Consider the following 24,249-nt stretch of genomic DNA (forward strand, 5'->3'; position numbering starts at 1 on the left):
CAAGCCCTTCCCAACCCCTCTGCAGCTAGTTACACTGTGGGCTAGTTACCCATGATGCACTACTCTGTGCATCAATGCAAGCGCTGCTAGTGAGGACACACTCCATGGAAACAACCGACTGACTTATTTACTGCGGTGGCTGGGTGTCAACTTACATTTAAGTTGACTTAACTTTGTAGTGTAGACATGCCCAAAATCTATTTTCAAATGTTTAGAAAACAGCTAAGATAGACATCTCCCTCTCTTCCTCCAAAAACAATTTTTCCTTAAAAATAATCATTTTGAACTTTTTATAGTGGCATGACTGCACAAAGACATTTTGGGGGGAGTGGAGTTTCGTATTAAACCACTTTTTTTCTGTTTTTGTAACTATTAAAAATAGCTGCTACCCATTTGTATATTGAAATTCTCCAAGCCCTTAGCTTGTAGCAAAGACTAATATTTTCCACCAAATAGCCACGTTTTAAAAATGATTAAAAAGAGCTGTAGTTAGTGTAATACTTTGTTTGTTTATTGGGGCAAGGAAAGGAAATTCTTAATCTGTTTGTTTTTTATGCCTGGGACACCATCCTTATGACCAAATAGGAGGATGGGCTCCATTCAGTGCCTGTTGCCACTCAGTAATGGGCAGGTCTTACAATGTGCTGATTGTCCAGATGCAGTTAGTTTAAAGTCACTAGGATCCAAGGAAAGTCAATAGGAGATGAACGTGCTCCGCACCTCACAAGATCCGGACCTGATTGACTAGGGCCCTGATCCAGTGAAGCACATGTTTAAGTATATGTTTAACTTTAAGCCTGTGCATAGTCCCACTGAAGTTAGCTCTGTGCTGAAGTATTTTGCTACATCAGGATGTGACAGTGTGATTGATGTGACTCAGTCCCTCTTCTCCAAGAACAGAAACTGACAATACAGAAAACAAAACATTCAATATTTATTAAATACGTCTTTTCTATATGTTTTAGTGACTCAATATTACTTTTTGTAAACATTTTTAGCTTTCAGAAGAAAGCCATTTGATTTAAAAAACTGCAACGTATTTCAACTTGGTCCCTTTGAAACTGTCCTTTAATTTTACAGCCTCTGAGAAGTTGCTATAATCTTAAGAATTCTTATTTATTTTATTTAAAAAAGCCACATGCTGTGAAAGTCAGCTTGACCATCTGAGTTTGGCCAATAAAAGATGGGACATTCAATGCTAAGGCTTGCTTTTCATCCTAAGCTCATGTTATTGGGTCTAGGTACCAGAAAACACACTCACTGGTACATGATCATAAGGAGTTTAGATTTAACAGTATGAAATTAATCACAGAGAATAGCCTTTGCTTTGAATTGCTTTATACTTTTTGGTTTGTCAAACTCTTTAATATCATGATTTTTAACATGCTATATTAGTGGTTCTCAAACTTTCGTATTGGTGACCCCTTTCACACAGCAAGCCTATGTGTGTGGACACTCCCCCCCTTTATAAATTAAAAACACTTTTTAAAATATATATTTAACACAATTATAGATGCTGGAGGGAAAGCAGGATTGGCAGTGGAGGCTGACAGCTCACAACCCCCCACGTAATAACCTTGTGATCCCCTGGGGGGTCACGACCCCTGGTTTGAGAACCTCTGTGCTATATGTTAGTGTCTGAATTCTTTGTCTCTTTATAAATTTAATACATGATGTCAACAAATCTCCTCCTACACCATAAATGCTTTTTTGTAATCAATGAATTGATTATAATTACTATAAACTGCAATTATACTTGGATATTTTTTCTTTGTTAAATTAATATCTTTATTAATTTATTTAAATTCATTCCCTATGCTAACTGGAAAGCAAACAAGTCTGCATCCTTTATTTCAATAAAAGCATTAATTACTTTAACATCTCACAATTTTTCTTCGTTTTATAATTTTTCTGTTGTATTAGCATGGAACTGAGTAACTGCTTTCTTTTACATTTGTTTTTCTTTTCTCTCAGTAATATTGGGAGTTGATTATTGTTTTGGGCACTAGGAAGCAACTACTATAGGAAACGTAGATTTTACTTCCAATAGTTAGTATCAATGTCTGAATTTTGTCTCTTATGAATTAGTTCACAGAGCAGGAGTTAATTGTGTATCATTCCATCCTTCTGGAAACTATATCATCACTGCCTCTACTGATGGTACCCTTAAAATTATGGATCTCTTGGAAGGAAGACTTATATATACGCTTCATGGACACAAGGTAGAGCAGTACTGTAGTAGTTCTTTTTTAACTGAAATGTGAGTAGATTTTATCATATTGATATGTTTAATAACTTCATTAGAGGAAAAATAATACACTTGCATGGTGCACTAATGATGGCAGTTATTTGCCAACGCATGACATTTTCAATGGAAAATGAAAGTCTTGTGGCTGGTCACAAGTTGACAGAAATTGCATAACCTTAAGTGACAGTCAATGTGCTTAATGCTGGGTAACTGTTTTCATACTGAATTAATATCTGAAATCAAGAGGGTTATGTTCAATAATTTTCATGTGAACAACTAATCATCTGCTAGATAAGTACATGTGCTGTATAAACCTTCTGTAGTTAATGGGGGAGTGTGGTAATCTTAACAGGAACCTCCTATCACCACTTTCCTTTTCTCTTCCTCCCTAATATGCAGCAAGCCCCACTTTCTGATTGAATTATTTATGATAAAAATATCAAATATATAGTAAAGTAAATATAAAGTAAAATTAGATATAGGAAAGATTGTGTTGTTTAGAATAATAAGTAATACGGCAATAATCATGACCTAATATTTTCCTGTGATTTGTAGTATTCATTTTTCACTCAGCTTTAATTTTGTAGAAATCATCATTGCAGTTGGACTATTTCTCATTAGTTGTTTGCAGTGTTGTTGTAGCCATGTTAGTCCCAGGATATTAGAGCGACAGTGTGGGTAAGGTAATATCTTTTAGTGAACCAATTTCTGTTGGAGAAAGAGACCAGTTTTCAAGCTGTACAGAGCTCTTCCTCTTCAGAAAGTTTGAAAGCTTGTCTCTTTCATGAACAGAAGGTGGTCCAGTAAAAATATTACTTCATCCACTTTGTCTATCTTATTCATTAGCATTAGAAAGTTGGAGTTCTGTTGAACAATAGATGGCTATCTGTATTTCAATGTAAAGAGAGACTGTAATAGAAAAAATTTTTAGCACATGACTGAACTTGCTTTTAATTTTACAGGGACCTGTGCTTTCTGTGGCCTTTTCCAGAGGTGGGGAAAAATTTGCATCAGGTGGAGCTGATGCACAGGTTTGTTTAAAAACTTCATGTTCTATATAAAACAATTATTTCAGTATTTATTATAGTGAGTGAATGAGTTAAATAGTGTTCTGAAACCATGAGAATTACAGTAGACTTATTTGATCCATTTTGCATGTTTTTAGTAATTGTTTCTAGGTAGGCTTATATAAAAGTTTAATTTGTGATATTATACTATTTTTGTTTTGTGCAATAAAATTACATTTTTTACATTCACCAGTTCTAACTGAGTATTACAGTAAAAAACTCCATTTGTATTTTATGAGTCCCATATCATAAGAAAGACACCACAAGTAATGATTCAAGTTCAGGGAAACAATGTGGATCATAATACAGTAATTCAAACAAATCTCTTCAATTCAGAAGTGCACAGCAGGAAAGCAATTTGCTGTTACTAGTGTGCTTTGGCTAAAGATGATTATTTTGATGATGATGCACATAGGATAGGATATATCCTATCTCCATAGATGCTCTGTTTGCTACATTACCCCTTCTAATTAGAGGAAGGTACCTAGTCTTAGTGCACAAATTAATGAGATATTAAAAAATCTGGGCTGAGATTGTTCTGCCAGTTTAAATTAGCAAACGCACTAGATTTCATGCAGAATATCAGTTTAATAATTCCAGGGAAAATACATTTTATTAAACCACCGAGTCACCTTATCCCGACTATGGGTGCAGTAGATTGTGCCACTGTGGGTAAATCTGGTCACTATGAAATTCTACCATGTCTGGTCTTAGAGCTGCTTCTCCAGGTCTTTACATGGTAAAAGAATAAAAGGGGCACAATTATGGAAGATAGAAATAATCTACCACTTGGATTAGAACTTTATAGTCTGTAAAAACTAAAAACTCGGGTGGTATTAGAAAGAAGACACCACTGTCTTACTCCTCAAGTGCAATCAGATGCAAAGTACCAGAGATGTTGCTTCATGTGGCACGTTTTCTAGAAATGAGTTAGGGGAACTCAAAGGAAATAAGAACAGCTGACATGACAATGAATCTGCAACAGCAATCAAAAGACTGGCAAATATTGGAGAGAAAAACCTCAAACTGAAGTAAGGATATTGTTGCTGGAGGATTTTGCTAGCAAAAAAGATTGAAACTTGAGATGTAGAAGATTTGCAAAAAGACGTGGTGGATAAATTTAAATTATGAAAATGAAGCTAGATGTAACAATTAAAATATTTGAGCATAAAAGGAGGAAATCTTACCAAACTCATGCAAATGCTTTTTTCACTTTACTATGTGCTAATTAAAGACTGCAGTTTGGAGGTGAAAAGAGTACACCAAATAATGGAATAGTGAAACTGCTATGGTAAGCTTAATAGTCCTCAAAAGGCAAAAAGTTCTTATGAGTTTACTTGTCAAGGAACACACCACTTTGTTTATCCACACTTCAAGAAGATAAATAGGGTACTTTGCAGCTCTTGGCGCTATTTTCACAACCTTGAGGGATAGAAACTTTAAATCTACAGTTTGAGCATTTATTCAATGACAAAAATACTCCATTATTTCAATGTAAGTAGAAATGGTTAAATATAATGTTAAAAAAAATTTAAAGTAGCCTATACCTTACATTTTGCTGCACATGAAAAGTGAGTCAGACTTCAGATCTGAAGTCTATTAGGAATTTTATTTGCATTAAGGAGCCAAAACAGTTAGCAAAAATTCTTAAAGGGATCATTGTAAAATTATAATTCATAAACTAACAGATTTACATGGAAATTCTGAGAAGCGTGTTTCTTACTAAAAAGAATAAGTGCTGTTCTCCAGAGGAGATAGTATTCTGTGAGGGGAATATAAATCCTCCACTGTAACAGCCAGGAAGGGGTGAATGGGCAGAACAGTTACTTCCAGAGCTATGACTAAGCTGACCACCAACAGCTGAGATAAATGGCTGTTCTTGGAGAGAAGAGCCTCCAGAATAAAAGAGAACAGGGAGGAGAACTCCGCGGAAAAAGAAATTTAAAGAGACTTCCCAAACAGTTGGAGAAGGCTCATGGTGCAAGGGGCTGCATGCAGCCAGAGAACTCAAGGGGAGAGTCCCCTGGGGCTCTCTGGCAGCATGCAGCCTCTTGCATCAGCCAGCATCAACCGGACAGCAGGAAGTAGCACAGAGAAACAGCAGGGAGTCTATAGAAGCACCCAGACAAGAGGGAAGGCCTAGGTTCTCCCACTGATCCTCCAAAGTTATCAAACCTACAGTGAGGCTTCCAAGTCAATAGACTTTTGGTTTATTGGAGTCTTTATTACCCTGGAAGGGATAGGACTATAGATGACCCGATCAGAGGGCTGAGTCGTGAAAAGGGGTGCAAGCCACCTCAGGCTTGGAGTGAGCAAGGATGGGGCACCAGAGACAAAGCGACTGCTAAGCTATGCTCAGCAATGGGAGGGCACACTGGCCAGCCAGTGACCCCTCTATAATTGTTAGAAGAGTTTAATTCCTGGTCTAAGTTGAAATCTCAACTCAACTTTATGGAACTGCTAAAGTGCTTCTCTAATAATCTCTACACTAAATGTATTCATTTTAGGGGATGTCTGAGGTAAGACTTTAATAAATAGCTACAGTTTGTTGCACAGATAATGGACATAAAGGACACAGATTTCCCTGTAGTAATGCCTTAGCTCTAGTTACAAATGTAGTAACATTTGGCATCTGTTGAAAAAGCTACTTTATGTAAAAACATTAGACCAAAAATGTTCTCCAGAATTTGTCATTATGAAGTGGATTTTGTCAGATTACATGGAATAGATAACTCAATCAGCTGTCACTTGCTTACATTTCCAGTCTATATGGAGGTTAAAATTGGAATTTGTTTTTGGATTTTTTTCCTACCTTCCTTCCAAAATGCTTAAGGAGCACAATTGAGTGCTGCTTTTGCACATCATCTTGAAATTCTACTTCCCTCTCTCTCCCCCCAGTATGTTTTCTTTATAGCTGTCTTCAAGCTATCATATGTTATAGTATTGGCATCTCGTTCTTAAAATTTTTTTAAGAATATTTAACTTTCACATAAATCACTGCATCATAGATATTTGCAGTTTTTAAGGGAGAACTTAATTTAATGCAAGAGAATCCTGCATAACACATGCTTTTTGATTTTGGGGGTATTGTTATTACATGGCATTTTTGTGAAGATTTTCCATAGTAATATACTCCATATCATGTTGGCTATTGCTTTCTAAAATGTATAAAGTCTTGCTGTCCAACCTATTTTACCCCCCCCCTTTTTTTATTTACCTTTCAAAGAGTTCTCTTCCTTTTCCCAATCATAATTCTATCTGGAGGTCATTTTCTTGGTGCCTGGTGTTTTTTGCTACAGTTTATATTAGTATATCTTGATCTTTAAAGTTTGGCACAACCATGGAACTTTTTTTTTTTTTTAAGAGGAAAAATGAGTGTAGCAGGCTATAGTTATTCACATGAACAGTGTTTACTAAATTCTCTCCAGTAAGAAGAGGAAATGGTATAGTTAAATTGAGTGGCCACCCACAGACATGAAAGGGGAACTGTAATGAGGTCTACAAACCCCGTACTGAATGCAGACAGAAGGGGGAGGAGAGTCCCTCCTGTTTACAAGCAAGCATCTTGATCACAACCCTTGCAGCTGCCAGACCTGCCAATGATGGAGGCACACACCCACAGCTGCAATCAATAAAGGAAATAGTGTCTGCTATAAAGATAAGAGGACAGAGAAAGAAGGGGAGGCAGAAAGGCTTGGGGTAGCAAAGTGGTGACAGCCTTGCACCAGACTGCCTACAAGAAAACAGCCAGGAGACTAGCAGAGAGACGCACCTAGGCTTTAAGGAATGTAAGGGTCCAAACACTGATCTCACTGACAGCAAGTTAAGGTGGGGAGGACAGTTAGGTGAAGCTGAGGCCCCTTGAGAGGCCACTCCAAGAGGCCATGATGGAACAATTTCACAGGGAATGTGTAACCTTCTAGGAGAAGAGTGGAAACCTAAAGTGTTAACTGTACAAAACATCTGAAACTCAAGCAGCAGCAGTATGGAAGAGGTGAGACTTGAAAAAAGGATCTTGTAATGCAGATTACCAGTCAAAAGTAACAACAACCACCTAGTTATTTGGGAATGAAGTAAAGATTGAATTGCCCCAAAACTACTTAATTCTTTAAGACTAAAGGGATGAGCACATTCTCTGTACCTTATCTGCCTCTGACAAGAGCATGTTCTGTGAAAGCCCCCAGTCATGGGAGTAGTCAACATTACTGAATTTCCATCAACCCTTTTTTTTCCTGCTATACATAGATATTGTAATTTCCTCCCCACAAACATTTTAAGTACCATTTCCCTAGTGTTCTGTAATGACTGCAACAAATAACTTTTGAGTAGCTAGTCAGGCAGCTATAAAATGAACATGTGAACAGGGCACTATGTTCATGTGTCTTCTCGATATCAATCTTTCTTAATTTGGAGAGAGGCTACATAATTGTCAACTTTTGTTCAAACTGGCATGTTGGAAATAAATTTCCCTAACAGATTTATCAAGGTTTGCCAGGATTTTTTCCACACAAACACTTCTTTTGTACTCCAGAGTCCATTTGGTGTTAGTTACATCCAAAATAACTATATACATACTTATACTCTGTATTCTACAACAATTCAGTTATAAGCATTGGCCAAAATACTTAGAACAGGATCAGGCCCTGGGTGATACCTTCCCATTATGGTGTGATTCCAGAGGGGTAAGGAAAAGCTCTCATGAACACATTCATTTCTAAAGAACCCTGCTTTTATATACTATAACAAGTGATGTCATTGCTGGTAAGTGGACTTTAGCTAAAGCCAAAAGGAAGGAATTTTTGGGCTGAACGCTGCACCTGGCACCTAATTGACCATGTTTTCTTCATCTGTTACTTGAGCCTAAACCTTAAATGAGATAACACTGTATTAAACATGCAATGACCCTTGAAATACCAAACAATCCTCCTTTCTTGTGATCTCATTCTTTTTGGTCAACTGACCTATCACTCATGCTAATATCTAAACCCCACTTGAAACAATGTCTCACTCAAGCCAAAAATAGTCCTGCATGGAGTCCTTCCACTAAAGAAATTAAAAGGAAACAGACATTTGATTTGTTACTGCATGATGTTTTAATTTAAAAAGCCTAGAATATGCAATTAACATGGCCCATGTTAAATAGATTAAAAACTAGGTCTCAAAATGTAACTGTAAATGGGGAATCTGAGCTGTGTTTCTAGTGGGGATTTGTAGGGATTGATTCTTGGCCCTAAGCTATTTAATTTTTATCAATGATTTGTAAGAAAACAAAATCCTACAAATAAAATTTACAGGTTACACAGCTTAGGCGAGTGGTAAATGATGAAGAGGACAGATCATGGACACAGGTGATCTGGATTGCTTGGAAAACTGGACACAAATCAAAAATGCATTTCAGTATGGCCAAATGTAAGGTCACATATAGAAACAAAAAATGGGGGCCTCTACCCTGAGAGAGAGTGAATCCGAAAAGGACTTAGAATCATGGTGGATAATCAGGTGAACCTGGGTTTCTAGTATGATGCTTTGGCCAAAAGGGCTTGCACAATTCTTGGATGCATGAATGAGGGGATATTGAATAGGAACAGAGCAGCTGTTTCCTTCATATTTGGCTTGGGTGGGACTGCTGATAAACTATTGTGACCAGTTCTGGAGTCCAAAATTCAAGAAGGATTTTGAAAAAATCTGAGGGCTTAGAGAAGAGCTATCTACTGACGGAAGGATTGGAAAAGCGTTTATAAGAAAAGACTTAAGGAGCTCAATCTGTTTGGTTTATCAAAAAGAAGTTTGAGTGACTTGACAATGTCAATAAGTATTTACACGGGGAATGAAATTTGATAATAGAGGGCTCTTCAGTATAGCACAGATCCATATTACAAGATTGAATGATTGGAAGTTGAAGCTAAAAAAAATTTCACTTTATTTTTAGTCTGAATTTTTCCTAACAATTTACCAATGATGGTGGAGGATTCTCCATCACTGTCAATTTTAAAAATCAAGATGAGCATATTTTAGAAAAAAAATCCTTAGTTCAAACAAGAATTAAGTCAGGGAGCTCCTACAGCATGTGTTTATACAATGGTCCCTTCTGGTATTAGGGGCGGGGGGGGAGCCTAAAGTAGGGAAACTGAGTCACAAGTCAACCTGGTTTAGGCTTAATCAATTTTTTCCCTTTATTATATAATTTCAAACAAAAATTGTCAGTGTCTGAACATATATTTATGCCAGACAATAACAGAAGATTGAATTGGTAAATGACACAAGTTACCACATTCTGGGGCACAGGGAAGTCCTTTCACCTTCCATGGTGGTCATTGCTTCCTCTGATCTCCTGGTCTGGTCCTTCAGTCCTGTACTTCAGTTTCTGGTTCAGTGTTTCTACAGTTTTGGCATTGTTCACTTAGGTCTTTTGTACCTTTCTACTTTCCAAGTTACTTCATTTTATCCAACTGGTCTTTAGCACATCACCTGTTTAGGTTTTATGTACCCATACATTATACACGAGTAAGCTTCCATTACCCAACTTCTGCATTTTTCCTGATTCAGAACAATATGATCCAGAACCTGCAAAAGTGTCACCCTGTTCCTGGATCTTCCCAGAAAAAGGGTTTATCTATCTTTACATGATTGTATATCTTACTTTCATCTTCCAACACATTTCTTTTGATATAAAATTGCTGAATTGTTAAAGATATATTTGCTGTCAAGATAAATATAGACAAAACCACACTCATGCCAGGCAAGGGCTTGAATTAAGTGTTATCTTATCTATAATTCATTATTCATAATTAAAAATTATGAAAACATAGCTATATCAGAACTCAATCTTATTTAACAATCCTTCATTTTCTAGTTCAGTATGTTACCCTGTTTTATCCTTTAATCTATTAGAATTGGGGTGGGGACTGGAGAAATGCTATAATTCATTAACATTTCTTTATCTTCTGCAAGCATAGAATTCATGATATTGAACTGTTATTTTAAATAGTGTTTTGCCTTTAAAATGGTATTGTAAGTTCTTTATGGAAATTGCATATAGCTATCGTATTGCAATTTAGAGAGCAGTAGATTTGCACCATTACTTTTTGAAAATCAAGTTCTTGTAGTTTTCGTTTTGAATAGTCATTTTCCTTAGAAAAAGTGTTCCATTTTAATAAGGTTGATGGTTGATTTACAGGTATTACTGTGGAAGACCAATTTTGATACATTTAACTACAAGGAAGTTCTTAGACATCATATTAGAAGAATACATACTGATGACCCACCTCACCTTCTTGATATTTATCCAAGATCACCTCATTCCCATGATGGGAAATCTCAGTCAATTGAAGTAAGTTCCAGGATTACACACAATAATATTTGCAGTTTTTCTATCTAACATTGGCTGTCAAAATACCATTTATACTGATATGAGGTCTGTGTGGCAACAGATAATGCAGTGCTAAGCAATCTCTTGTCATTATCAGTATCCACATTTTATTTTCTTTCAAAGAATATAGCATTTTTAGAAACAAAGACAATGTATTGAAATATCTTTTAGCCTTTCTAAAAGTTGATATCCTCATTTTCTACAATAAAATGAGACTTATGATTGTAATTCAGAAATTTCCTCATTAATGAAACCTAAAATAATGTATACTGTAAAGATTTAGAATTGTTTAAAGTAAATGATCAGGTATGGCTTGATCCTTTTTTTTCCTATCCCTGCAAATTTTTTGATCCTAGTGAGGAAGATTTGGGTCTAAATTTGGGATACAAGCTCTGTGTTCTTGTGAGCAAGTAAGTGCAGAATGCTATCCCTTAGCATTTCTCATTAGCACTAACTATACTTGAAAGGTTGTGGTATTTCACTTTGTTGGACCTCATGTTTATAATCAGGTAGAATCATAGAAGATTAGAGTTGGAAGAGACCTCAGGAAATCTAGTCCAACCCCCTGCTCAAAGTATGACCAACCCCAACTAAATCATCCCAGCTAGGGTGTAGTCAAGCCGGGCCTTAAAAACCTCTAAGGCTAGAGATTCCACCACCTACCTAGGTAACCCATTCCAGTGCTTCACCACCCTCCTAGTAAAATAGTTTTTCCTAATATTCAACCTAGACCTCCCCAGCTGCTTCTGCCATCTGCCACCACTGAGAACAGCCCAGTTCCATCCTCTTTGGAACCCCCCCTTCAAGTAGTTGAAGGCTGCTATCAAATCACCCCTCACTCTTCTTTTCCACAGGTAGTTTTTAATATGACAATCTACAGCTAGAAAAAGCAGTGGTCTCAACATGGTAGCACAAATAAAAAATGTGACAAACTCAGTCAGCAACAATACGTAGGTGACCAATAATGACTTTGGCAATTTGTTGTTGGTTCTGTGATTTATGTCCTATTCAGTCAGCAAAATTTTAAAAAAAAAAGTTAAGTCACCAATAAAAATGAAAGAGATACAGTAACTTCTCTCCAGCTGTCTCATATGATATAAATGGTCTTTGATGAATCATCAGAGTAGCAAACAATAATGCCAATGATAGCAGGAGGTTGCCTTAAAATTTTGAATGACCAGTTAATAGCTAAATCTTTGAGGTAGCATTTGTTAATAAAAGCATTTACCATCTCTGAAAGTTTCCAGACCCAGTGTACTCATTTTATATGTGAAATAAAGTGGTTTTTTTAAGAACATTCAGACTTGCAAACTAAGTTGAAGATTAGAAAGTCAAGCTGTCCCTTTGAGTATGCATAACCAGTAAGCCTTGCCTCCAAGTGAGGTGCATTATATAGCAGGTACAATTAATTGTGTAATTGAAACACCTCAGTTGGTTAGGCTGCTCACGCACTAGTAATAACACAAATTGACTTTCATATCCCATGTTCAGTTTGCATGGCTAAGAAAAAAGTTTTCTAAACTGAGTAAACTTGACCTGGAAGATACATCATCCCCTGTCTCATTATGCCATTTTAGAGTCACTTTTCAGATTATAACTGCACTCTTCTTTTGTTCATAATTCATTTTTTCCTCCCTGAAATAGCCCTGTCATCCTCTGCCCCACTCCCCTTCAACAAATAGGGGTATGTAGTTTATTTCAGCTGTAGGACAATCTGGTTATGATACGTAATCCTTCTAGTAACTCATGTCTCCGGTGCACAGGTAAATGGAGACAACAAACAAAATGCAGAGCTGCTTAGCTTTGACAAACAAATGATATCTTATGGGGAATGGCAGGTGGAGAAGTTTGTCCTTAACTAAATCTAAGGCTTATTTATATTTAAAATGAAGCCAGTGATGCTTGGCATTGTACCACATTAAGAGGCCCCAGGAGCTGCTTTTTGTATTCATTAGAATGTATACAAGCATTAAGGGCGAAACCACAAATACATTTTAAGTGGCAGTAATAAAAGAATGCATGACCTTTCAAGCCTTTACAGAGACAGAAATGCAGTCTAGCAATATTCAAGAAGGGTTGAATATATTACTACAAAATGAGTCAAGAAAGAATGAAAACTATTTAATTGCCTTAGGAAAAAAATATGAACACTAAGGCCTGGCCTACACCTAAAAGTTAGATGGATCTAACTACAGTGCTAAGAGCTGTGAAAAATTCCATGCCTTGTGTGATGTAGTTAGGTTGACCTAACCTCCACTGTAGATGGATCTAGGTTGATGGTAGAATTCTTCCACCTCTCTGAAACGAGGTATCCATGTCAATGGAATACCTATATGTACAGAAAACCCTCTCTGTCAATGTAGGAATGGTGTACACTACAGCAGCACCACTGCAGAGCCATAGCTGTGCCGGTGCAGTCACTCTAGTATAGATATACCCTAAGACTGAATGACTGTATATGTGGGAATGAAAGAATACTGAAATCGGACATGTTCATAAAAAAATAATTTGTTGCACAACTTATAAACCTCAGGGACTTCTATAAGTGGTTCATCTTGTGGTATTGAACCTCTTATAATGGAGGAACCTGAAGCTTCCAGGGAAGGTGTAAGTACATCCTAACTGCATCTTGATGATTGTGTAATGTTGTACACAATGATGGCACTAGTGAAGGTATCTTTCTGAATCTTCCAGGAGATCACTCCACTTTTTAAAGCTTAACTTGTAGCTAGTATAATACATGATCACAACTAGTAAGGAATTTATCCAGTCCTGCTTAAAATTCAGATCCATTATGTGTCGTAATGCACGGCACCAAATTCCATCTTTATAGCTTATAAAACTTTACGATTCGATAAATTATCATTTAGGAGTAGCCAGAGCTCCAAGTATTCTGCAGTTCTCAAATGTAAGTTTTCATTTCAAACAAAAAAACCCACACACACTCTGTAAGGCCTCTAAGGAAAATGTCTTCAATGTGATAAAAGACCCATGGCTGACCAGGGCAAGCTGGCTCAGCTGTGGGGCTATAACAGTACAGTGTAGATGTTCAGGCTTGGGCTGGAGTCTGGGCACTGAGATCCCGTGAAGGAGATGTGCCTCAGCCCAAGCTGCACAAGCCTGAGTCAGCTGACTCTGCCTCTGAGACTCAGTGGCACAGGTTTTTTAAGACAGTGTAGACATACCCATAGTTGCTGTTGTAGTCCTGAGAATGTCTATAGAGTGTAAATAGATCCAGTGTTGTCTTCCTGTGTTGACAAGAAGCCTGAAATAATAGCTCTGAATTGTCCCATTCATCTTAATCAAGACCTCCTGGTTGTGTAGCTGCAGATATTGGCATTTTTCAGATATGCCATATGTAGCGATGCAGGACTCACCGCCGCAGCGCCTCCTGCTGGTTGTCCAGGGAATTAGCTCTTCCAGCCTGGAGCACCCTTTGCAGGCCAGTGTCCAGCTTGCCTCAGGCCCCCATGTCCCTCTCAGACCCCAGTGCCCCTTTATCTTGGGGTGCTGCCCCCTCACAGTACACACTCTGTCTGGGTCTCCCCATCCAGGGGAACCCCCAACCTTCTATCACCACCTCACCTCAGCCTATGGCTACTGCCAGTCACCATCTAGCCCCTGCACACTGAGGCAGACTGCAGCATACAAGCCATTCATCATTGGCAAAGGGGGGTTTGTACCTGCTGCCTTTGCCTAACCCCTGAGCTGCAGCCTCTGCAACCCCAGTACCTGGTTTGGTCTTTGACAAGGCCTGTAGCACTGCCAGGCAGGAGCTCTCCTGCTCCTCTCACCTTTCCCCAGCCCTGCTCAGTTGCCTGCACCCTCAGCTCCCAGGCAGCTAAGTCCTTCTCCCTCTGAAGCTGGAGGAAGAGTCCTGCCTGAACACCTAGCTAGCAGCCCTTTTATAGGGCCAGCTGTGGCCTGATTGGGGCGTGGCCCAGCTGTGGCTACCTCCCCAATCAGCCTAGCATATTGGTTCCCTTGGGCAGCCCTTTCACAGGGCTGTTTTAACCCCTTCAGGGCCGAAGCGGGTGACCACCCCACTACACATAAAATTTACCATTTTGGTTGATGCAAGCATCTGATATTTTATTTTCTGTCTCCATGACCTGGCACCTGGTTATAGCTCTGTCTTGCTACCCATCTTCCCCACAAGGGGGAATTAATTGGATTACAGGTGACACTCCCTCCATGTTCATAAACTAAACAATTTAAGAATCTCTCATAATAGATCAGACTATAGGTCCATGGAGCCAGGAAGTTAGGGAGCCAGAGTTGGAGTCCAGTTGACAGCCTGTGAGCAGAGAAAATCAGATATATAGTTTGAGCTACCTAGAGAACAACACAGAAGTCAAGGCCTAGAGAAGTGAGTTGTTGAAGCCAGCTGCAAGCTACTTTCTTCCTTGGCATAAATGGGGACAAGAAGGTTCTGAGCCAGGCCAGCTAATAGATGGCTCTGCAGAAGCTGAGGCCCACAAATTGGAGCTGCGTTACCGTACTCGAAAATAAGCATTGACTTATTTTGCATCTGAATATCGTAAATCCCTAAATTGCCATTGAATGTTTTTCAAGGCATAATTGGATGAGAAACAAGAGTGTTTGGACTACAGAATAATTTAACATTACTGTAGAATTTAGGCATTCTTGCCATGGAATTTGGTGGAATGGAATACAATTATGCTATGGAATACATAAGGGCACTGGGAGTAACCAAATAAACAGCTATAGGTGCCTAGTAATTAACATCATAATTATCTAGTTGTTAATCTAGAGTTGTAGTGGGAAACACTGAACGAAAAGACTAGATTAAAATCTGCACAATACAAAACTGGCTTAGATTTACAGTTAAACTTTTAACGGGAAAAACATGTTCTGAACATAAGGGACTTCTTGTCTTTCATGCCATATGTTTTTTAATGGATTTTCTGTGAAAACATAAGTTGTGTATTATTTATCGGGAGATAGCAAGACTTGCTTTAGGTTTAATTATTCAGGGGTCCAGTTGTAGTGTAATATGCTAAGTTATGTGCACCACTCTGGAAGAGACGAAGTTGTGTTTTTTGAGCTTTCTGTATTTCTGCTTTAATTGAATCCTCAGTATGTAGTCGAGGTTTTTAAATTGATGGAAGGTTGAGCTAGTACATCATTTTTAAAAGATGTTCAAACTTGAATGTAATATTCTATTATATTTAAGTGTATTGTGTTTGTATTATGAGTTTGAATATGTTTTGCTTATCCAGTTGTACATTTAAATTTTTTGCATAATTTTAAATCAGCATTTTCCTTAGATGAACAGACTACTAATCCACACTAGGTGGCAGTAAAAATCAGAGAATATTTTCTTGGTTTGTTTTACCTTGAGGACTTCAACCCAGCACAAAATCAGATTTTCAGATTAAAGCAGGGGTCGGCAACCTTTCAGAAGTGGCACCTTAGAGACTAACCAATTTATTTGAGCATAAGCTTTCGTGAGCTACAGCTCACTTCATCGGAGCTGTAGCTCATGAAAGCTTATGCTCAAATAAATTGGTTAGTCTCTAAGGTGCCACAAGTACTCCTTTTCTTTTTGCGAATACAGACTAACACGGCTGTTACTCTGAAACTTTTCAGAAGTGGTGTGCCGAGTATTCATTTATTCACTCTAATTTAAGGTTTCGCATGCCAGTAATACATTTTAACGTTTTTAGAAGGTCTCTTTCTGTAGGTCTATAATATATAACTAAACTATTGTTGTATGTAAAGTAAATAACGTTTTTAAAATGTTTAAGAAACTTCATTTAAAATTAAATTAAAATGCAGAGCTTATCAGTTTAGTGTGATCCTTGCCCTTATTTTTCCTTGCTGAGTTTTCAAATGTCTGGCACGTATTTGGATACTTTAAGCTGCACACAGGCTTCTGAGTGATCAGTTGTTAACCGGTTCTGAGAAGGACAGAGGACAGATTTCATGTATGAAAATACCTGTTCACACAGGTATGTGGATCCAAATGCTGAAAGCATTGCAAATGCAATTTTCTTCAAACAGTTAAATTTCACTGGTAGGGACATCCAGCAGGTCAGAATAGAAGCCCCCATGATCTCTCTCGGTAGCTTCAAGTGCACTCCGCAGATCTCCAAATTTTAATGCCCACAATTCTGAGCTTTTTAACTGAATGAGCTGCATTTTGAAATCTTCAACACCAATCCAATGAAATACAGACAAATCCAAGTCGTCTTCATTGAACTTTTTGGGTTTAATTAGAAAAGAAAGCATTGGGCCAAGTCTCTGGAAATCTTGAAATCTGTCAGAAAATTCTGATTCCAGCTCTTGCATGTACATTCTAATCTCAACGTCAAATGCAGTGCGCTGTTCCACGTGGTGTGATAGTGATGTAAACAGCAAATCAGGACTTAAAAATATTCCAGTACAGTGGCACTGGAACTATTTTTAAGGTGGGGTGCTGAGCTGCGCCCCCTCTTGCCCCGTCTGCACCCCTCACTGCCCCAGGATGGGGCCAGCTGCAGAGCCCCGGGCCAGCGGCTGGGACCCCGGGCCAGCAGCAGAGCCCCCCGGACCAGTGGCCGGGACCCAGGGCCAGCAGCAGGCTGAGCGGGGCAGCGGATGGAATCGCAGCTGGCAGGCGGCCGGCGGCCAGTACCCAAGGCCAGCAGCAGAGCCCCCGGGACCCGTGGCCAGGACCCGGGCAGTGTGAGTGCCACTGAAAATCAGCTTGCATGCCGCCTTTGGCATGTGTGCCATAGGTTGCCTACCCCTGGATTAAACACACTATAAAGCTATAGTGTGTAACAATATTTTTGTGTTTAATCTCTTCAAACCAGTTCATGGAGGTCAGTAGAATAACAGTTATTTGGTTAGGAGTAGGAGACAGCAGACATTGATTCTAGTAATTTTTTTCTGCCATACTTTTTCCCTGTAATCTTCAGCAAATGACCTAATCTCTGTGTACCTCATTTTCTTTAGCTATTATCCTCTACTTTAAGACCAAGTTCCCTTTAATAATTAATACTCAAAAAGTGCTGAGAATGGAAATTTGAATGGAAATTTCTGTCAAAGGTTAATATTCCTTTAGAAATTATTAGAGTCGATTAATGAACATGCTTAATATTGTAACCTAATTGACTAGGTACTGTTTTAATTAAGGAAGATTCTCTAGTCAATCTCCCTCTCAATGGAGAATTATTTGATACACTGTACTTTCTAGGGTTTTGGCCAATCTCACTCTTTTTTTTTATTTTATTTATTTTTTTTTTTAAAGTTAAATTAAATTTCCACCAATACCCTTGGGGAGACTGTTCTACAGTCTAGTTCATCTTAATGTCAGGAAACATTTTGAGAGATTTGTCTTAAATATTCTCTCTTAGCCTCATTCCATTGCTTCAGATTATGCTTATATGTATTACACTAAATAATTATCCTCCGTATTTATACCCTTGAAATATTTGTAGACTGTTTCATGTCCTGCCCTCCTTACTTTCTTGCTTTATCTATACATATTTAGTTCTCTATCTTTTTTTTATCTTGTAGGCAGGCTCAGCAGCCCTTATTTTTGTTGTTGTTCTCTGAATTCTCTCCACCTTGTCACTGTCTCTCTGATGTGCCCAGAAAGCATATTACAGACTCACATAGAGAGAGACTCTTACCTTCCTGCTCCAGGATGAGATTGCTATTGTATGAACAGTCCTCAGTCACCCTGCCTTCTTTAGTCAGATCACGTTATCTATTGGCTTTCCAATATCAGTTCTAGGTCTCTTTCAGGATGACCACTTCCATGTTCCCTTTTAAGTAGAACTGGGTGGAAAATGGATTTTTCAGTGTGCTGGCACTCGTGAAAAAATCATGGGAAAAAACTGTATTGTGTTCAACCAAAACCAATTTTTTTTGAAAATTTTCTGCACATTGGGGAAGTAAAAAAAATGTCAAGTTGGGTTAAAACAAAATATTTTGGTTCATTTTGCTCCGATGTTTTTTGTTTCAATTTCAGACATTTTCAGAAAAGCCAAAGGGAGGGGAGGAAGACCAGCCATTTAACTTTTAGCCCTTCTGTTAGGGTACTTTCCTGGGATATGGGAGACCCAGCTTTAATTTCCCCCTCCGCCTGATGTGGAGAAGGGATTTGAACTTGGCAAGATAATGCTCTAGCCACTGGGTTATGGAATATTCTGTTGTGGGTCTTTCTCAGTCTGTCCTGTTGAAGCTGTTCCATTGTGTGTAAATAAAGTCATTAGAGCAGGGACATGAACTTGGGCTTTTCACATCCTAGGTGAGTGTCCTAACCACCAGGGTCTAGAATAATTCTTGCACTTTCCATGGGCACATATATAGTGTAATACATATAAGCATAATCTGAAGCAATGGAAGCAATAGTCATTCATGTCTAGAGTTGCCTCTTGTTTATAGTTATCAAGCCAGGTTTTGTCCACTGCATTAATTTCTTATTTAAGCCAATTTTAATTAAGTTTTCATGAGACAGCAATAAATGTTTTATTAAAACCCAAATATATTACATACACTATGCTTCTATTGTTAACTGATTTTCTGATTTTATAAAAAAAAAATGCAATCAGGTTTGTCTGGCAGAACTTATTCTTTATTAGCCTATGCTGCCTATTGCTTGTGATTCACCTTACTCTATAAATGGCTAAGGGATTTTTTATTTTACTGAATTTCCTTGCTTTACATACTGTACAGCACAGCTGTATATTCTGTTCTGTAACTATCTTTGGTAAAAAGCCACATGAAGGAAAACACCAAATACTTGATTTTAGTGGCTTGCATGGATGAAAACAAGTATCTTCACATATTACTGGAAATTACAGTTGTAGAGAGGAACAGGAAATTATGCCTACATTTTTCATTCTTATTGGTATCTACAGCTTGCTCTAAACAAAGTTGCACCAGTTTAATTCAAGGTGCAATGTTCCATCTATTTAGTTAAACTGGTGCAACTTTGTGCACGGACACACTGGACACGCCAGATTAAATCTGTTTTACATGAGTTTAGCTTGCCTCTCAATATGAGCTAAACTAATGTAAACCAGATTTAAGTCAATGTAGAATGGTCATACACAAACTTGCAGCAGTTTAAATCAGTACTACATCTTTTCTTTAGTTAAACTAGTGTAACCTGTGTGTAGACAAGTTCTAGATATCTTTACCGAAAAAAGTTTAGAAATAAATCTGTGGATGGTTAATTCAATATTTTTGGTTATTACATAAGCGTAATAGGTTAGCTGTAGTCTAACCAAATTAAAATAAGATAATTTTAAAATGCCACTTGAGCACAAATGCTAATTTCTTTTTTTTTTTTTACAAAAGTGCAAATTATGCTCTGTATACAGATTCATTTTCTTTGCTTAATATTGTTGCATTTGCCTTGAAATGGGAAATAGTTTGGTTTCACTATAACTTCTGTAAAATAGCTTTGTGTCCTCTGCTGAAATGTTAGTTTTGAACTAATGACAGCAATACTCCTCAGTGAATCACAGCAAGTACCCCTAATGTTTGTAAAGCCATTGGAAAATGGAAAAAGGTGGTGAAATGTGCTTCTTATTGTATTTTATTTGCTTTAAGATTATATTGAATAGTGTGCCCTTGGAATTGAAATTAAACTATGGATGTGGTTTGTCATGTATGTTGTTGTAATGATCCTTGAGAGAAAGTAGTAAAGGTGCTACAAGCAATAGTGAGAAGAGAGATTGGTTGAACAGTTACAGTTGGGGACCAAATTTTGATCTCATGTACACTGGGGTAAATTCAGCGCAACTCCTAGAGTAATTCCCTCAATATTTTAAGTGTATTTTGTAAGTTTTTTTGATTAAGTTAATATGTTCAACTCAATTGTGTTGAACAATAAGGCTTGCATTATGATATGCCACAGCTGTACACTGCATAAGATACTTTCTTTTTACAGGTACCCTATTCCGCACACTGGGCATGCACTTCATTTACTATTCCTTAGCTCTATGACACACTCTTCTACTTTTTATCCAGTCCAAATATTTGGACTGGAAGAACATATTTGGACCAAACATATTTGAACTGAAGAACATATCAGAGCGTTTGATGCTCAGATAACAAGGTGATGGAAATGGTATAAAAACATGCATAGCACTTCACATAAACAAGATAGATTCCCTAACCAGAAAAATGTAGTGTAAGGTCCTGATCTGCATGCTGCTTCATGTAAGCAGGCCCCTTGCTCCTATGTGCAGCCTCACTAACTTCGCCGGGCCTCCTCATGGGTGTTAAGATCCATCAACATGAAGTATTCAGAGTAGCGGCTGTGTTAGTCTGTATTCGCAAAAAGAAAAGTCTGTATGGTAACACCCATTGTTTCATGTTCTCTATGTATATAAATCTCCCCACTGTATTTTCCACTGAATGCATCTGATGAAGTGAGCTGTAGCTCATGAAAGCTTATGCTCAAATAAATTTGTTAGTCTCTAAGGTGCCACAAGTACTCCTTTTCTTTCAACATGAAGTAGTTTGTGTGACTGGGGCCAAAATAAACAAAAGGGTAGGAAGAGGAGAAAACAAAGGGAAAGGATGGAGAAAGAATAGGAGAGCACTGAGAACACAAAGATTATATAGTTACATGGGATGTATGTTTTGGTGGTGGTTTAGATTTCATTAAAGCTGTGGTTTATAGGCAAGCTTATATAAATTGGATTTTAAGAAGGGATTTTAAGGAAGACGGGACTGTAACACACAAGAGAAGCCGATATCTGGTTTTATAGTAATTTTGATGTTGACGCTCATGAGTCATTGATGCATAGGGGATAAGTTTCCAAAGTCTTCAGCCTATTTTGGAATAGTATATGACCTACATGACATAGCAGGAGTACAGGGCTCAGCATTCAGTGGCTCCAGTTGTTCCTCTCCAGCAGAGGTCTGTGTCATGATGGGTATTGCTCTTTCTCTCCAAAGGCTGCACATGATGATCCATATTATCTCTTCTTTTCAATATCTACATGAAATCAGTGCAAAAGATAGTGAGATGCCATGTACTCAGATGTCAGCAGTATGCTGATGACACTCAACTCAGCTGCCCCCTTCACCCAGAAACTCTCCCAGACAGTAACCTCTCTCAGCACCACCTGGTGCTGGTAATAAACTTAGACGATAGTCCCCAGGACAGCATGGAGAAAAAGGGTTCTGTACCATCTGGGCTCAGCTTTCAGCTGTTGCCTCATCTGCTATAGAGCTCTGACTCTCAGGGCTTTTCCCCTGTGGGCAGAGGTGAAAGTCAGCCGGTACGCCCCAGTACGGCATACCGACAAGAGCCGATGCACCGTACTGGGGCAGCCCGGCTTCCCCAGGGGGCAATTTAAAGGGTCTGGGGCTCCCAGCAGTGGCTGGAGCCCCAGGCCCTTTAAATTGCCTCTAGACGCTGCTGCTGGAGCCCTGGGGTAGCGGCTGCAGGGCTCCGGCAGCTATTTAAAGGGCCTGGGACTTCCCTGCTTCTACCACCTGGGCCCTTTAAATAGCCACTGGAGCCCCGCCGCTGCTACTCCAGGGCTCCGGCGGCTATTTAAAGGACCGGGGCGGTACAAGCAGGGGAGCCGCGGGCCCTCTAAATAGCCCCCAGAGCCCTGGGGTAGCGGGGGCTCCGGGGCTATTTAAGGGGCCAGGGCTCCAGCTGCCTCTGCCGCCCCGGTCCTTTTAGTAGCCGCTGGAGCCCTGCCTCTTCCCCAGGGCTCCAGCGGCTATTTAAAGGGCCAAGGCGGTAGAAGAGGGGAGCTCTGGGCCCTTTAAATAGCCCCAGGAGCCCTGGGCTGCTCCTGCTACCCCGGTGTGGGCGGAGCACTTACCTTACAGGGTTGGCTGGGGCTGGCTCTGACCCCCTCAACCCCGCCCCTTCCGGGGGCCAGAGCTGGCCCCAGAGTACCGGTAAGTCACTCGACTTACTTTCACCTCTGCCTGTGGGAGTCTTACCTCATCCTCTTCCAGGCTGTCTGCCTGGGAGTTATTCTTCTCCAGGGCCTGCCAGAGGCGCCATTTGCCCTTCTGCAGCTCCTCTCTCCAGACTGAGCTTTCTCAGCTCTCCACAGGCATCCCTTGCCCCCTTCCCAACTGGGTCTAATAATTAAACAAGGCCATCTGATCCTTAGCCAGTCAGGTCAGCTGGGACAGTAGCTGATCTGTCACAGGCAAGGCTGCTTCCAACGCCCCTTAAGGGGCCTGCCAGCCTGTGACAAATTTCCCCCAAGTAGAGTTTTTACTCAAAAACAAAATCACTCTGTGAAGTCCACAATGAACTATTATGTGTATTTTACATAAGATGCTCAGATACTATGGTAATCGGCAGTAATATAAAACCTTATGATAGATGTGAGAAGGATTTTCCTTCTGTGTTTTCATGAGGTTTTTATATTCCATTTACATTAATATTTCTCTTAGTTCTCCCATTTTAGATAAAGGAGATTTTCAGAACCAAGACGAAAGGTACAAATCAAGCACTTCTAACTTCTGTTCCAAATTTATAGAACCAAACAATATCAAATAATTTTAGTACCTGGACAGCACAGACTTCGGATATTTTGTGGTGTGTAGCTATGTAATGCATTTCAGGCAGAATGCAGCCCTTCATAGTCAATCACTTTCATATAGTAGCTCACCATGAATCAGTTTTTGCATGTTTTTCAGACATCGTGACTTCTATTCAGACACTTAACCTACCACAGAAACCACTGTTGCCTCATAACCTGAAAAACAAACATGATTTGCAAATAAGAATTAGAGTTCTTTTGAAAGTAGGGCTTAGGCTCCTAAATTACTTCGATGCTTTTGGAAATTGAACTTGTAGTCTAGCTATGTGCAATCATATTTCCAGAGAGGAAAAAGATGAAATCATAGCAGAAATTTTACAAGGAATCTTCAAAAGAATAGGCTGCAAAAACTACATACTGCCCTTTTAGTTTGGGCTTCAGATCACATGAAAAAATATATAGAGGCCACATTTGGAAACTTGGAAAAAAGCTTCCTGGAATGCATTTCTTCAGAGGTCATTAGTGATTCTATTGGAGATCAGCAGCTGGCTTAAATTTGGGGTAACATTAGTGTTAACTGACCCAATTAAATCAATTTTATAGTAGCTATTTTCATATTTCTATTATAAAATTTAACTTCTTGATTCCTAGCTCCTGTGCTAAGAATAGGATAAGAACCTCTGAGTCAATTACTTTTTTGGGGTGTTTGAGGTTTATAACAAAAGTACGGACTATAGACCTATTTGATATGATCTATATTAATATAATTGGTTTCTTTAATGTGTGGTTACCAATACATTATGATTATGGTTACAGGAAAGGCTTCAAAGAAAGCAGTTTCTTTTATGAATATATTACCCTTACCTGTAGCTGTGTTGATAGGGATGCCCTCATTTAACATATGGTCTTTGTGGGCTCAGTCTTGTTTCCATTTTCTCTTGATATAGAAATACTAACATCAAAATTTGTTTTTGACAGATAGATCCTAGCTTCGATGTGACAGATACACAAACGCTTGACCCACCTGTCATAGATATTAGTTCCTCCATGTATTTCAGTTCTCCGGTAAGTTTC

The 24,249-nt window shown here is 38.8% G+C and overlaps 1 protein-coding gene across 1 annotated transcript in view; it reads left to right on the forward strand.

The window, feature by feature from the left end:
• The window catches only part of POC1B (POC1 centriolar protein B), a 100,751-nt gene that overhangs the window by 27,473 nt on the left and 49,029 nt on the right, over positions 1-24,249 (forward strand). Inside the window, exons 7-10 of the mRNA XM_074941921.1 lie at positions 2,089-2,222; positions 3,211-3,279; positions 10,493-10,645; positions 24,154-24,240. Coding sequence (XP_074798022.1) covers positions 2,089-2,222; positions 3,211-3,279; positions 10,493-10,645; positions 24,154-24,240 — 443 coding nt within the window. The remainder of the gene's footprint in view (positions 1-2,088; positions 2,223-3,210; positions 3,280-10,492; positions 10,646-24,153; positions 24,241-24,249) is intronic.

The sequence above is a fragment of the Natator depressus genome, chromosome 1 (genome assembly GCF_965152275.1).
Source record: "Natator depressus isolate rNatDep1 chromosome 1, rNatDep2.hap1, whole genome shotgun sequence".
NCBI lineage: Eukaryota > Metazoa > Chordata > Testudines > Cheloniidae > Natator > Natator depressus.